General features: G+C 39.4%; 1 protein-coding gene across 1 annotated transcript; it reads right to left on the minus strand.

The window, feature by feature from the left end:
* Positions 1 to 2,176: 2,176 nt before the first annotated feature.
* On the minus strand, positions 2,177 to 13,894 carry IFT46 (intraflagellar transport 46). The gene is given in 9 exon segments (XM_025047331.1): positions 2,177 to 2,792; positions 3,266 to 3,351; positions 3,645 to 3,705; positions 8,258 to 8,324; positions 8,660 to 8,781; positions 10,675 to 10,803; positions 11,234 to 11,327; positions 11,465 to 11,539; positions 13,806 to 13,894. Coding segments are annotated over 9 exon segments (819 nt in total). The 3' UTR covers positions 2,177 to 2,696.
* Between the last annotated feature and the right edge of the window lie 1,032 nt (positions 13,895 to 14,926).

Consider the following 14,926-nt stretch of genomic DNA (forward strand, 5'->3'; position numbering starts at 1 on the left):
AGACTGCATAGGTTTAGTTAGCAGAGGGAACCCATGAGTCATGTACAGCATGGCAAGCAGTCTGTTTTTGCAGTTTATAGTGGGGAATTATGGAAAATGAGGACTTTGGGGTAGAGAGAAAGTAGCCAAATGGAAAGTCTAAAACCCAAAGTTGAACATTTATATTCAATAATATAATTATTATATCTTACATTTTGTGGCACTTAATGGTTTCACATATTTTTTACCCACAGGACAAGCCTAAGAGTTAAGTTAGTGTTTATTATAACAGATTCATAGCTAGATTAACTGAGGTGTAGAAGGTAACTGATTTTTTCTAGGGCCACAGAACAAGTAGCCAAAAGAGAATAACTACAGATTATTGGAGAGAGAAGCCCATAATGAAAACAGTGTCTGAAGACGATCACTGGAGAGCTATGGTAGACGTGCTTAAGTAGAGGGAAAAGCTAAAAGGCCCACGCATTAACCAATAACTTAGACAGGAAATGCAGCTGATCCTCATTATTTGAAGATTCCCTAATTGTGAATTCACTTACTAAAATTTATTTTAATGCTTTTGTAATCATTTGCAAACAAACTCAGAGCAATGAAAATTAGAGTTACCGAACAGCTACCCAACCGAGGCTGAATAAGGTGACATTCTGCCTCTGGCTTCAGTTCTCACACTGTAAACAACTGCCCTTTTCAGGATCTATTTAATGTCATGGGTTTTGCTTGTTGGTGGTGCTTTCACTGTATAAAATGGCTCCCAAGCATTGTGCTGAGGTGCTGCCTAGTGTTCCTAAATGTAACGGCTATGATGTCCCTTATTCAGAAAGTGCGTTAGATAAGCCTCACTGTGGAATGATGTACAGTGCCGGTGGCTGTGAGTTCAATGAACCAATGGCTGATTGATTAAAATGTTATGACCAGAGGCACATAAGAACCTAACCTTGTATTTCCCCTAGGAGCAGTGGTTCAGGATTTGCTAATTCAGTGTTCATGCTGACTTTATAGAACATAACTACTATGAGTAACCAGAATCTACTGTATTTATTAGTGCTGAGTCTCAGCTCTAGCCATAGAAGTCAGTCTAATTGTTCCCTGAAAACCTAATGGAGAATTTGAGTTTGTATCACATTTGGCCTCTTTTTCCCCTGTGAGTTAAATGGGAGCATTAATGGAATCCATTTGAGAGTAGAGCATCTAGTCCCAATATGGTGTCAGAGTAAGGCTCAAATGTTCCTGTTCCTCAAGTTCAAGCATAATATGAACATTATAGTTGGTTTAAGAGTCTGTAAGAAATGATTCCCTTCCCATGTATGTGTTTATCATGTATGTATTAGATTGACAGTATAGCATTTTAATGTAATGTTTCCCTCCAATCAATTCTTGCCCTACTTTCACTCCATATCAGTACTTAGCTCCATTATCCATTCAGTCCTTCAAGCTAAAAACCTGGGAGTAATCCTTGATCTTTTTCTTTCTAACCCCAACGTCCAATCTATCACCAAGTTTTGTTGGTTCTACCTGTAGTGGTTACTTATCTGTGGTCTCTCAGCCCCACACCCTCCCTTCTATAAACTGTGTTATCCTACTGGATTTTCCAGATTCTCTTGTCAGCTGTTAATTTCTGCCTATGGGAGGCACCAGCAAGATATGAGAAGGTGGGTGAAAGGAAGCAGCGGCCATGGCTCTCAGTGCTGTAGTAGTGGGGGTGAGGGTCTGCATAGAGCCTGTGTGGCACCTCCTAGGCCATGCAAGACCACCGTAGTACCTCTTCTGCTTCCCACACCCGCAGTGGATACCACGCCTTTAACCCTCCATTCCTTCAGCACCCTCCATTCTCCCTTTTGTTTCTTCAGCCCTTCTAACTCTTTTATAACCAATTTCCCATTAACTCCCTTTGTTAGAAGTAACTAACCTGGTTTCTGATTTCCTGACTAGAGCTTGGCTTATATAACCTACAAAATATTTCCCAAATCTGCCCATGTCTACTACTACCACCACTCCCACCCTAATCCAAGGCACAATTATCTCTCACCTGGATTACTGCAATAGCTAGACTCCCTGGCCACAACCAGGAAGGCCTAAAGCTAGAAAGGCAGGTAGCCTGTATGGCAGGCAGCATTGGTTGGTGAGAGACCTCCAGAAAAAATAAGTTCCAGGCGAAAAATGATTCCCTCTACTGCCAACCTTGGAGGACTGGTGTTTGATTTTATTTCAAAAAGTTGATTTGTTTAAACTGCTAATCACTTAAGATCTATTCTTAGGCCAAGTTCCTTCTCTCTGCCTTATGCTCAGCCTGCTTTTTCCTCTTTCATGTTATAGAACAGCAGGATAACCTGAAAGATAAGAGCATTTTATTTAAAATCTTTGCCAAGTAACTTTAAGAATGAATGAAAACAATTCCATTGCTAGCTCAAAAAGACCATCTTCTAAACTTTCCTCCTAACTCAAGCATCCTGGGATCCCAAAAATTCCAATTCTTCTACCTCAAATCTCCATTGGGTAGAATGCATCATTCCCATGGGAGGGAAATATGAGCCAAGCAGAAACCATTTAATGAACATGTGAAGTACTTTCTGGCAGAGAGGATAGGATATGCACTGTCGCTGAGTCAAGGCAAGGATGTCAGGTGGCTGATAACCATCTCTCCTTCTCAGCTGGGTAGAGAGGCCAGCTCAGCCTTCAAAGAGAGTGACCTGGGGGGTGTCTCAGCTGAAGGTTAATGTCTCTGCATCTCCAGCTTGGGAGGTGGAGTTGGATGGAGGGGTGAATGCTTTCTTGCTTTCAGCTAGAGCTTTAAAATGCTGTGAGGAAAGAGAAGAGGGAACATGGAGTATTTGGGATATGCTTGTTGCTACATTTCAGCAAGAACTAACCTCTTTACAATCCTTAAGTTCCAGTTTTCTCCCAATCCTACTTCCAAAACAATTCCTTAGTGTTGTCTTGAGAAACAGCTAGAAATTTACCCTACCTCCTTCAAAAATGAACCCCCTCTTTCTTCCTGCTTCCATTCCTTAGGCCACTTGGTTCTCCTACAGAATTAGTGTCCTCTGTAGATCCTTACCTGACCTCATCTAAGGCTCACATCTCCTCTACTTCCCCTTCCTTTAAAAGCCCCACCCCTAACTGTTTTGCAGCTCTCTTATTATGGAGAAGGGTAATGGTAACTCCCAGCAGAGACATCCTTCATTGTCATGGGACACAATCACAGCCGACCGCAGTGGAGACTGCAGCAATTCTCACTACAACTTAAGTCAATCTCTAATGCTATACTTACTTGTGAGTTCTTGAATTACAAGTAGAGGGAAAAGAGCAGGTAGAGGGACTGAATCTGATTCTTATAGATAGGGATGTCTAGGATGGCTGAAATCAAGAATTCCCATAAGCAAAACCAAACACAAATCCAGAACTCATGGGCTTTTCTGCTTAGGAGAGCCAATCCCCTCCTAGATGGGATGTGTTACCATGGCTTTGAGGATTAAATACCTGGCAAGTAGTCACATAAGCCCAAACACCACCCTTGACTGTTGTCAGCAGTACAACTGGCTTAAAGTGTAGCCTGTAACTCAAGATGCTACCCAGGGTAAACAAGACTTTTCAAAAGCCCACAGTGTGTTTATTAAGAGACAGGGAAAAAAAGGGGTGGAAGAGCTTACCGCAGATCATGTCAATATACTCTGCCAGGCTGCAATCAATCTCTGCCGTGGGCAGGCTCATCTAGGAAGGGCATGGGATGGACCAAGGTCAAAAGGCTGAACTCTCTCTCTGAAGAAAAAGAGCTCTCAGTATAACACATATGTACTACCTGCTAAGTGGTGTTCCGTCAAAATCCATATGTTGAAGTTCTAACCCTCAGAATGTGTATTTGGAGATAAGGTCTTAAAGGAGATAATTAAGTTAAAATGAAGTCATTAGGGTAGACCCTAATCTAGTATGACTGGTATCCTTATAAAAAGAGGAAATTAAGACACAGACACATACATAGGGAAGACCATGTGAAGACACAAGAAGACAGCTGTCTACAGGCCTCAGAAAAAAAATCATGCTAACAACTTGATCTCAGAATTCTAGTTTCCAGAAGTGTCTTTCTCCATCTGACTTAACTCCACTCAGCACAATACCCTCTAGGTTCATGTTGTTGCAGATGGCAAGATGTCATTCTTTGTTTATGGCTGAGTAATATTCTATTGCATATATGTACCACCTTTTCTTTATCCATTCATCCATTCATGGACACCTAGGTTGCCTCTGTAGCTTGGCTATTATAAATAATGCAGCAATGGCCATATAGATGCACATGTCCCTTCAAAGTAGTACCTTGAGTTTCTTCAAATACCCAGAAGTGAAATTACTAAGTCCTTCATTGTCTCTTGTTATAGCCTTTGTTTTAAAATGTTTTGTCTGGTATAAGTATTGCTCCTCCAGATATTTACTTTTCATTTCCATTTTCATGAACTATCTTTTTCTATTCCTTTACTTTCAGTCTGTATGTGTCTTTTGATCTGAAGTGAGTCTCTTGTAAGTAGCATATGTAAGGGTCTTGTTTTCTTATCCATTCAGCCACCCTATATCTTTTGATTGGAGCACTTAATCCTTTTTCATTTGAAGTGACCGTTGATAAATATGTTATTGCCATTATTCATATTTTTTCATCTTTGTTTTCTTTTTCTTTCTTCTTAAAGAAGCCCCTCTAACATTTCCTATAATACTGGTTTGGTGGTGACAAACTCCATTAGCTTTTTCTTGTCTGAGAAGATCTTTATCTGTCCTTTGATCCTAAATGGTAGCTTTGCAGTGAAGAGTAATCTTAGTTGTAGGTCCTTGCTCTTCACCACTTTGACTATTTCCTGCCAATCCCTTCTGGCCTGAAAGTCTCTGTTGAGAAATCAGCTAACAGTCTTATGAGAGTTCCCTTGAAGGTAACTAATTGCTTTTTCTCTTGGTGCTTTTAAGATTCTTTGTCTTTAACCTTTGGCATTTTAATTAGGATGTGTCTTGGTGTGGGCTTCTTTGGGTTCATCCTGTTTGGGACTTTCTGCACTTCCTGGGCTTGTATGTCTACTTTCTTTACCAAGTTAGGAAAGTTTTCCATCATTATTTCTTGATATAGGTTTTCAATTCCTTACACTCTTTGTTCTCCTTCTGGTACCCCTATAACAGAATGGTGGTTCACTTGATGTTGTCCCACAGGCTTCTTAAACTATGCTCACTTTTTAAATTCTTTTTTCTTGTTGCCGTTCTGATTGGGTGTTTTCTGTGACCTTATCTATTAAATCGCTGATTCAATCCTCTGTTTCATCTAATCTACTCTTGATTCTTTCTACCCTTGGTCTAATGGGTGTGAGGACTGGCCTTGGTCTAATGGGTGTGAGGACTGGCCAGTATTGTATTCTTCATTTCTGACTCATTCTTTTTTTACGTTTTCTATCTCCATTTTATGTTTCCTCTGTTGAAGTAATGAGTTCATCTACTCTTCTCCTAAATTCATTGAGCATCCTTATAGCCAGTGTTTTCAACTCTGCATCTGGTAGATTGCTTGTCTCCATTTTGTTTAGTTCTTTTTCTGGAGCTCTGCTCTATTCTTTCATTTGGGACATGTTTCTTTGTCCCATTTTGGCTGCCTCCTTATGTTTATTTCTATGTATTAGGTAGGGCTGCTATGTCTCCCAGTCTTAGGAGAGTGGCCTTATGTAGGTATCCTATGGGGCCTAGTGGTGCAGTCATCCCTGGTCACTTAAGCGGAGTGCTCCAGGTCTGTCCCTGGTTGTGCTGTGTGTGCCCTCCTACTGTAGTTGAGACTTGATTGCTATTTGCACATCAATGGGAGGGACTACCCTTGGTCTAATGGGTGTGAGGACTGGCCAGTAAAGGGCTTACCCTATAGAACAAGATTCACTTAGCTGGGCTCTGGTGCCTGCCCAGTCTTCCCTTTAGGTATGTTGTCCTCAGAAGCAGCCCCAGCTTGGTCAGAAGCTGGCTACTAGGTATACCACCCCCAGGGCCAGGGCCAGGGTCAGGTTCAGTGGCAGCCTGTGTCCTGCCTGGGGCCACCTGGAAAGAGTCAGCAAGCAATCCACAGATGGCCACCAGGTGCTGGGCTTAGAGGTGCCTTGAGAAGCCAAGCTGCAAACTGAGGCCAGCTGTCAGTAGTGCCAGGCATGGGGCTGCCCAGCAAGAGGTACAGGGCATACTGAAGCCAGATGTTGCTTGTTTGAGTTTTGTGAACCTTTGAGAGATTTTAGCAAAGTCCGCAGCATGAGCCAAGACAGGCCATTTGTATGGAGAAGCCACTGGAGGCAGCTTGAGTGAGCCCTGCAAGTTGGGTGAGGCAAGATCTCAGGGAATCACCAGGGCAGGGCAACCAGTGTAAGCCAGGTTGACGGACACTCAGATATGGTGACACCTGCATCTGCACTCTGGGATGGGGGAGGGCTCAACAAAGCAAAGAATGGATTCTGCCAGCACTTCTGTCTGGGAGAAAGCTGTCCCTCCAGTCCTCACCCTGAAGCCAGACAATTCAGTTCCTCCTTGTATATCCCTGGCACTCTTTGAGCAGCTGCCCAAGCACTAGAGCTCAGAGCAAGTGAGTCCATCAGCAAGTAAGTTTGTGCACAGGCCCCTTAAGAGGAACGTCTGCAACTTCAGCTGCCCTCCATCTTACTCAACTACAATCTCCACTAGTTTCCACGGCCAGAAATTGTGGCAACTTCTCTTCCTGGTACTTGGGAACCCAGTGTGAGGCCAAGACCCCTCGCTCCTCCAGGGAGACCTCCGCAGCTGAGATATCTCCCCCAATTCTCAACTGCCATGGGCAGGTATGAGGACCAGCCCATTACACATCTGTCCCTCCTACCAGTCTCAAGGTGGTCTCTTCTGTATGTTCCCAGTTGTAGGAGTTCTATTCAGCTAGACTTCAGGAGACTCCCAATGATGGTTGTTCTGTTGTTTAGTCGTAATTCTGATGTGGTCGTGAGAGGAGGCAAGTACATTAACGTACTCCACCATCTTGAATGGAACTCCAATTAGAACTATATAGGTTTATTTTTACGTTAACTCTTTAATTCATTTGAAATTTACAAATGCATATAGTTGAGGCATAGACTTAATTTAAATTTTTTCAAATGGCTAGTCAATCATCTCATCACAATTCAATCATTTAAAATAGTACCTTTCTTATACATCAAATCCCACGTATATATGGGTTCATTTTTGTATTGTTATGTGCTGCTGATCTATTTCTATTTCTATTCCTGTGCCAATGTATTATTTTTTTATTTACTATTGCTTTATAATGTGTTTCTTATATCTGAGAGGGTATAGCCGCCATTATTTTCCCTGAAAATTTTCATGATTAGTCTTAAAAGTTGATTCAGATAAACTTTATTACCAAATTTTCAAATTTGAAAAAAAAAATGCAGTTAAAATCCTAATTAAAATGGCATTACACTTACACAGTAAATTGAGGAGGACTAACAGTGCTATGAGATTGAATGTTCCCACCTAGAAACATGGCTTGACTCCTCATTCATTCAGATCTTGTGTTTCCCCTTCATTAAAGATTTATAATTTGTTTTCCAAAAATATCTTACCAATTCCCTATTAAACTTATTCTTTTTTTTTTTAATTTGGAGTAATTATGAATAGGACATCAGCTTCTCAGACTAGCATAAATATCTTGGTGGAAAAGGTGGAGTCTAAAGTAATAGAGGAAGTACACATGTTCACCAAAGTCATGTGTTAAAATGTTCATAGAAATATTATAGTAATAATACGTAGTAATTTGTATTAACGCCAAACTGGAACCCAAATGGCCAACATAGAATGGATAAATAGTCACATATTCAAACAATGGAACACCATATAGTAATGAGAACAAACATACAACCACAATATACGAAACAATATGGATAAATATCCATATGGATGAACAATATAGATGAGCAAAAGAAAGAAGACAAAAGAGAGTACAATTACATTTCAATAAAATACAAAATTGGCAAACCTAACCTATGATGTTAGAAACCAGGATAGAAGTTATGTTGGGAGGTGAGAGCTTGAGGGGGCTTCTTGGATGTCAGCAATGTTGTTTTCTGATCTAATGTGTTGACTTAAACAGCTAGTGAAAATTAATCAACATGATTAATACATTTATGATTGTGTTTTATACTTCAATTAATAAGTTAATAATGATAATAATATAGGAAAAGAGAAAACACTGGGCCTTAGAGCAAAAGCCATACTTATTTAGCTCCTACTACCTTCCACTCACCTTGCCCAAAACCTCTTCAAACTCAGGGGACCATTCCTGCATCAGTGTGTCAATATCAGGCATGGGCATAAAAATATAGAAGTAAATATAAACAAAAAACATGGGCAAGTAACATCAGCAACCTCTGGATCAGGATATTTGGGATGAAGGAAGGATCTCAGTCTGACACATGAGGATTTCAGAAGAACACAGACGGCAGCCCAAACTTATCCAGGGTCTGGCTAAGTAATAGCAGATAAAATACAATCTTTATGTCTGCAATCTTAGCCAGTAGCTGCTGGGATCCACAGGACCTCAGGTTGATCAAGTATGTCTCCAGCCTTTGGGCCCTCAGAAGCAATGGGTTCACAGGTCGTGAAGGTTACCATGGGTTACTGTGGTGAAGAATGTAGTATATCTTACCTGGTATAGTGCACAGTCGCAGGAGGCTTAGAACGATGTAACTCAGAGATGCTCTCAATCCATGTGTCAATGGCTTTTGGATTCTTTTCTGCATCTTCCAGGCTCTTTACTTTCATATGTTGCTAGAAAAACAAGGGGAAAGCCTGGTTGATAGCACTGAAGTAGCTCTCTTATTTCTACAGAGACTCATCATATGCTGCTATTTCATATACAAGGTAGTTGACAAAAAGGGAAGCTTGACAGCAGCCAAATGAAGATTATAGGAAATCCTGATAAAATTTTCCAGAGCCATGGGAAAGGGGCAGATCAATAGTACAGAACTGACCACAATGAGATACCATTTCATACCTACTAGGATGGCTAGAATTAAAAAGACAATAATAAGTGCTGATGAGGATTCGGAGAAATTGAAACTCTCATTCAGTCACCAGTGGGATTGTAAATGGTTCAGCCACTTGAGAAAACAGTTTGGCAGTTCCTCAAAATGTTAAACTGTTACCACATAGCTCAGCAATTCCACTCCTACATATATATCCAAGAGAAATAACAATATGTGTCCATGTAAAAATTTGTACATGTTCATGGCAGCATAACTAAGAAAAGCAGAAACAAATGGTGAATGGATAAACAAAATGTGGTGTATCCATACAGTGGAATATTATTCACCTACAAAAAAGAAGTGAAGTAGTTAACAGGGTCTAGGAGCGAGGAGAATGAGGAATGACTACTAATGGGTATGGGGTTTCTTTTTGGAATGATGAAAATGTTAGATGGTGATGGTTGCACAACTCTGTGAATATACTAAAAAATCACTGAATTGTAAAATTTAGTTTTTTTAATTGTTTTATTTGGGAAAAGTGCTTCTTACAAAAGGGTAGCTGCAAAATACAGAGAGCTCTGTAACAATTACTTGTTTCTTGTTTTCTCTTAAAGTGAAAGAATGGGTGAGATCTAAAGAATCAAAGCAGTAGATGGACAACTTAGGAGCAATTCCAAGTTATTTTCAGGAAATAGAGCTATGAAATGCAAAGCTAAAACTTCCGATTAAAGAATTCTTCTAATAACTTGTTTCATTTTAGTCACACTTTAGTGGGAAAAAGTGACTTATTACTGCAAACCAATGACTCCACTACAAGAAACACCTTAAAACATAGTTTTGAACCATATCCGTCTACCTGCAAAGCTCAGGAATGGAATGAGGCAAATATCCACAAAAACAAACATGAAAACCCAACAGCAAAACCCGTCAAACAAGGACAAAGGTTTGTCAAAAAGTTCCTGGACTGGAAAGTCTGGGAGATCATTAAATATCAAATACAACCATGTGTATCCAAGTCCCAGCTCGCGTTAATATAGGAATAACGAGATAGTTTTAACCTCTATGGCTAAGCCCATTTCTCTTATTTATAAAGACAAAGCTAGACTAGCACTGTTCCATTACCAGCTACCAACATACTGCTTTGTCCTGTAAGATCTATTTGCCACACTAGGCTGAAACCAATAAACCAAGGTTTTACACTAAGGCTAAGAACACTGCATCTATGCAGGGATGAGAAGCTTATCAAACACACTCACAACATGCCAAGTCTAACAGCCCTTGAAATTCAGCTTTCAACTCTGCATTTCTTTTATGCCACTGTATCTTTTATATACGTTCTTTCACAATTTTCCTTTCACACTAAACAGTAAAAATCTCAACACATTCACACCTGGTTACCCAGTAGTATTACTTGTGTGCAATTTAACAGAGACCAAAACCACAGAACAAGAGCACGGGATGGGGGTTACAGGGTATTCACCTCTTAAGTCTACAGCAGAAAGCTACTTTCCACAGTTAAACAGCAACTTTTATGGTAGGTAAATTATATCTTAATAAAATGATTATTTAAAAGATCAGGCTGTCCTGAAACCAAAGCCACCCCTTTTAATAGACAGTAAGTCAACTGTGCAAATACCAGCAAGACCCCTGCTCTGGCCCTCTCTAGCTGGGGCCTTATACAAGGCTAGTGTCTTACTGTGATGCTGTGCTGTTTGGAATTCTCTGTTAACCAGAGTGAAAGCACTGTAGGGTCTGACTGCTTGGTAGAGGGTTCGTCCAATACCAACAGGCCAAGGCTGTCAGCCTTTCCATCAGGACGTGGGACCTGGTTAGGAGAAAAGTAAGAAAACAGAGAAAAAAACGACAGGGACATAAAAAAGCCACATATGTTGTTTCCAATGAGCTGAAGAGGAAGAACTCTTCTGGTTCATCATTATTACTAGTATTAATATTGTACTAAAATCCTATTTAGAAAAACATACATGATCTATGGGACCTTAAATATAAAGCTGAAGTTATGGATAATTAGGAGGCACATATATGACAAATTTTTAACCTATAATGAGATAATCAAGTATTATCTAATAGCAATGAATATAATATGGAGTAGAGAGCAAGGTTAAGGACTCTAATGAAATGAAGAATATATATCAAGTTAGCCAATGCTAGTCAAGGTAATGAGTGGAACTGCTTGAGTAACAGAGGAGTCAGAAGAAAACACCTAAGGAGTCATTTTTAGGATATTCTGACTGTACCTTTAAGAATGCATCAATATCCCCAACAGCTGGGATAAAATCAGGAATAAAAGGTTTCAGTTTGTGGTCCAGGTCAATCACCTGAGGTGTATACCTAGGAGATATTGCCAAGGGAAGGTGGAGACAGAGAAATTTACTTTAAAATCTAAGGAGAATGGCCCTGTTTTGGACTAGAGGTAGGAAAGGGCAAGGTAGGGTCTGAGGCTTATGGTGGGAAGTCCTAACACTTACCGGCTGATATACTGGAAGAGTTCCTTAATCTCGGCAGAAACTGGCAAATGCTCATAATCTGCAGGATCATAGGCCCTGGGCAAAGAAAAATGTGACTCCGGGTGACAAGAGAAGAGTGGCTGTCACTGAGCCCTGCTTCAGCCTGTGTGTTACTCTGACCACAGGGCATATGACTCTGTTACCTAGCTTCTGCTCCACCCACATCTGCCTTTCCTGGGTGGTTTGCAAGGTAACTTCAAAATTATAATTTGCTCTCAGTTATCTCTGACAATAAAGAACAGCACTGCAGAAAATCGAAACATAATTTTTAAGTTTTTAGAATATAGCAGAAATTGTTTTCCCTTTTTTTGAATGAAAGGGATAAAAAGAAAAGATGGAATGAGGTTTTAATTTATGGCATGAAAACAGTCTGCCTCAAGGAAAACAGGAATTTTCATAACGATGTTTTTTGCTGTTATTTACAAAAGTAAAAAGTTAGAAACAAAATATCCAACATCTGAGTGATGGTTAGGTATGTTGAGTTGAATATTGCATAATAGTTAGTAAAAAAATACTTGTACTGATACATGAAATGCCTACAGTAAAAAAGGCACATTAATTATAATTAAGTAAAATGTAATGAACATTGGCAAAGTGTATAAGTGACTTGGAAAATTATTAATAAGGTTGTTCTAGGGAGAGTTGTTTAACAAAGAATGAAACAGATTGATGACTGAAAGTTTATATTTCCCCTGATTATAATTTATGGAAGCATGATATGATCATGAAGTAAATAGGGAAGCATGAAAAGTCAGTCTGGTAGGATGACCTGAAGGATGACCAATTGGCCCCCTTTAAAGGTAGGTTTTGAAAGCTTGGCTTCCATATGCTATATGGCTTAGATTGAGGTTAACAGATAGTTGATTCTAGTTTTTAAAATTATTTAATGTTTCTTTTACAGTAAAGCAGCTATTGGCACATAAAATTGTGACACATTGCAGGACATCAAAAACTGCTTTCAGTCACATTTTCCTCTATGCATAACACAAATTTATTATACATAGTAAAAAATGTATTTTAACTAATCTGTAATATATGTGACATATGACATACAGTTGCAGAATTTACTCAGTAACTAAGCCTTACCGGTATATAATTGATAAAAATCTTCTATAGTGTTCTTTCCAAATTCAAAACTTGCCAAAATTACCCTTGTTCACAGGGAAGCAGTTTGACAAAGGGAGGTTTTTAAGAATATTGATTGTCAATTTAAAGATTATTCAAAAATGGATTCTATCTGCTGATTCTGGTTGCATACTAAATTGGAAACATAAATGAGCCTTGAATATTTACCACAAGATGATGAAGTCTAGAAAAATTTAGGGTAAATATACAAAATCAGGAGCTCAATTTAGGAAAATTGTTTACTTTTCTTTTGTCTGCTCCTGCTTACCTCTGCCTGCTTACCTCTGCCTGCCTACCTCCTGCCTACTTACTCCAATACCACTCCATATCATATACTAATCTCTTTCAAGTCCTCAAATTAACTCAACTTCTTTCTGGCTTTAGGGCCCCTCCACATTTCACTTGCTATTCCCTTTTTCTGGCCTACTTTTCCTCTATGTCTGGATTCTTCTCATCTTTCAATCTCAGATGTCACCTCCTGACCACCCTACCAAAAGAAGATCCCACTCTCACCATCATTCTCCATAACATCAAACTCTTGACCTCTATCAATGCACTTACTGCATTTGTAATTATGTCTGTTTATTCATCTGTCATCTGTCTCTCATGATTACAAGCATCATGATGGCAGGATCAATATCTCTTTTAATATTGTACACATAGTGCCAAGCATAAGGCTGACACATAGGCAGAGGACTTTATATACCACAGACAAATGCCTAAAAATTTAGTTTGTGCATAAGATGTTAAAACAGTACAGTAGTCATAAAGTGGGGCTACCTTAAAACATTACCTTTTATGCTTTTTATGACAGCCTGTATCACTACAGCTTTCTGCATTACTTCAAATATTCTTCTTCACCTGAGTTTTCAAAACTTGTTAGTGAAGGATAACTAAAATGTAACCATTGGACAATGTGCTAAGGCTGAACATAATGGCTGCTAAGCAGAGCACATGTGCAACTTCAAGTTCCTGTCTGACTAGAGCTGTAGGCATCTTTCCACCTTTCTTTCTGAAACAGGGTAATTCTCTAGGTTCATAAAATAACAACAAAATGACATCTGGATCTTCGGACTTCAAAATTAAAGTCCCTTTCACAAAATATTGGCAGTACCACAAGTATTGACAATGAACAAATGCCTAAACAATCCCAGACTTGCTTTATTATGAGACTTACTTTGAGTGCTTGCCAAAAATAAAAATTTCCAGGCTTTTACTTCCAAAACTCTGATTCAGTAGTTCTGGGTGGGGACTAGGAATCTTCATTTTTCAAAATTAAGGACCCCCAGTTGATTCTTATGACCAGTAAAATTTGCAAAACACTGGCCTACATAAAACATTAAGCACTCTGTGGAGAGGTGCGATTCCAAACCAGCATTGGTCCTCTTCCTCACCCAAGACACCAGTGTTACACAAAAACTTCTCCCCATTCAAATTTCCCTTTAAGGCTTCTTGGCTCGAGGTCAAGCAGTCGAGTCATTCTGCTGCAGCTCTCATTTAGGAATTGCTGACAGGCTGGCTGAGGAAGGAGGGAAGGGAATCGTGGAGGTAAACAACAGCCAACTTCTGAACCAACTCCCCAAAGCTGTTAAGGTACACGCGCGCCGGCAGAACAGTATTCGTCTGTAGATGGCGTCTCTCTCAAGCTCAAAGGTACCCAACCACTAGAGGTGAATATTTAAGAACTGTTTACTACTAAACTGGTATCATCTCAAAATAACTACTAAAAAATCAAAGCAAAAATTCCACAAGAAGCTGTGGGTTACACCTTATTATTTTCCTCTTCATACTCATCATTGCTGTTATCAGCATAGTCTTGTTAGGAGGATGGGCAGAATGAAGAAGTCCTTAGAAGAAAAGTTTTCCCTTTGGGTTATTGTTAAAATGATTCTTAAAGACAAATATTTTTAGCTTATGTTTTATGTTTTATGGAACAGGGTTTATGTGAATATCATGGCTCTGTCAATTCAATACAACATATATTTACTAAGCATTACTATACCTAAGGTATTGGTTTGGACATTATATTAATTGATTATCTGCCATTACATAAATAGCATAAAATCTTCCCTTAGTTTATGCAATGGTAAAATGAGGTTAGTAATTAGTAAAGTGAAAAAGAGTGCTGGATTTATAGTCAGAAGGCTGAGTTTGAAAAACAACTGTACCTCTTGGACATAATAACTTAACCTCTCTAAGTCTCAGTATTCCCACCACTAAATGAGTTCAGTAGTATTTCTCACTCAGGACTGTTGTAAGGATCAAATGAAAAAACCTTAGCTGGAAGTAACTGACACA

This window comes from Pteropus alecto, unplaced genomic scaffold (genome assembly GCF_000325575.1).
Source record: "Pteropus alecto unplaced genomic scaffold, ASM32557v1 scaffold215, whole genome shotgun sequence".
In the NCBI taxonomy this organism is placed as follows: domain Eukaryota; kingdom Metazoa; phylum Chordata; class Mammalia; order Chiroptera; family Pteropodidae; genus Pteropus; species Pteropus alecto.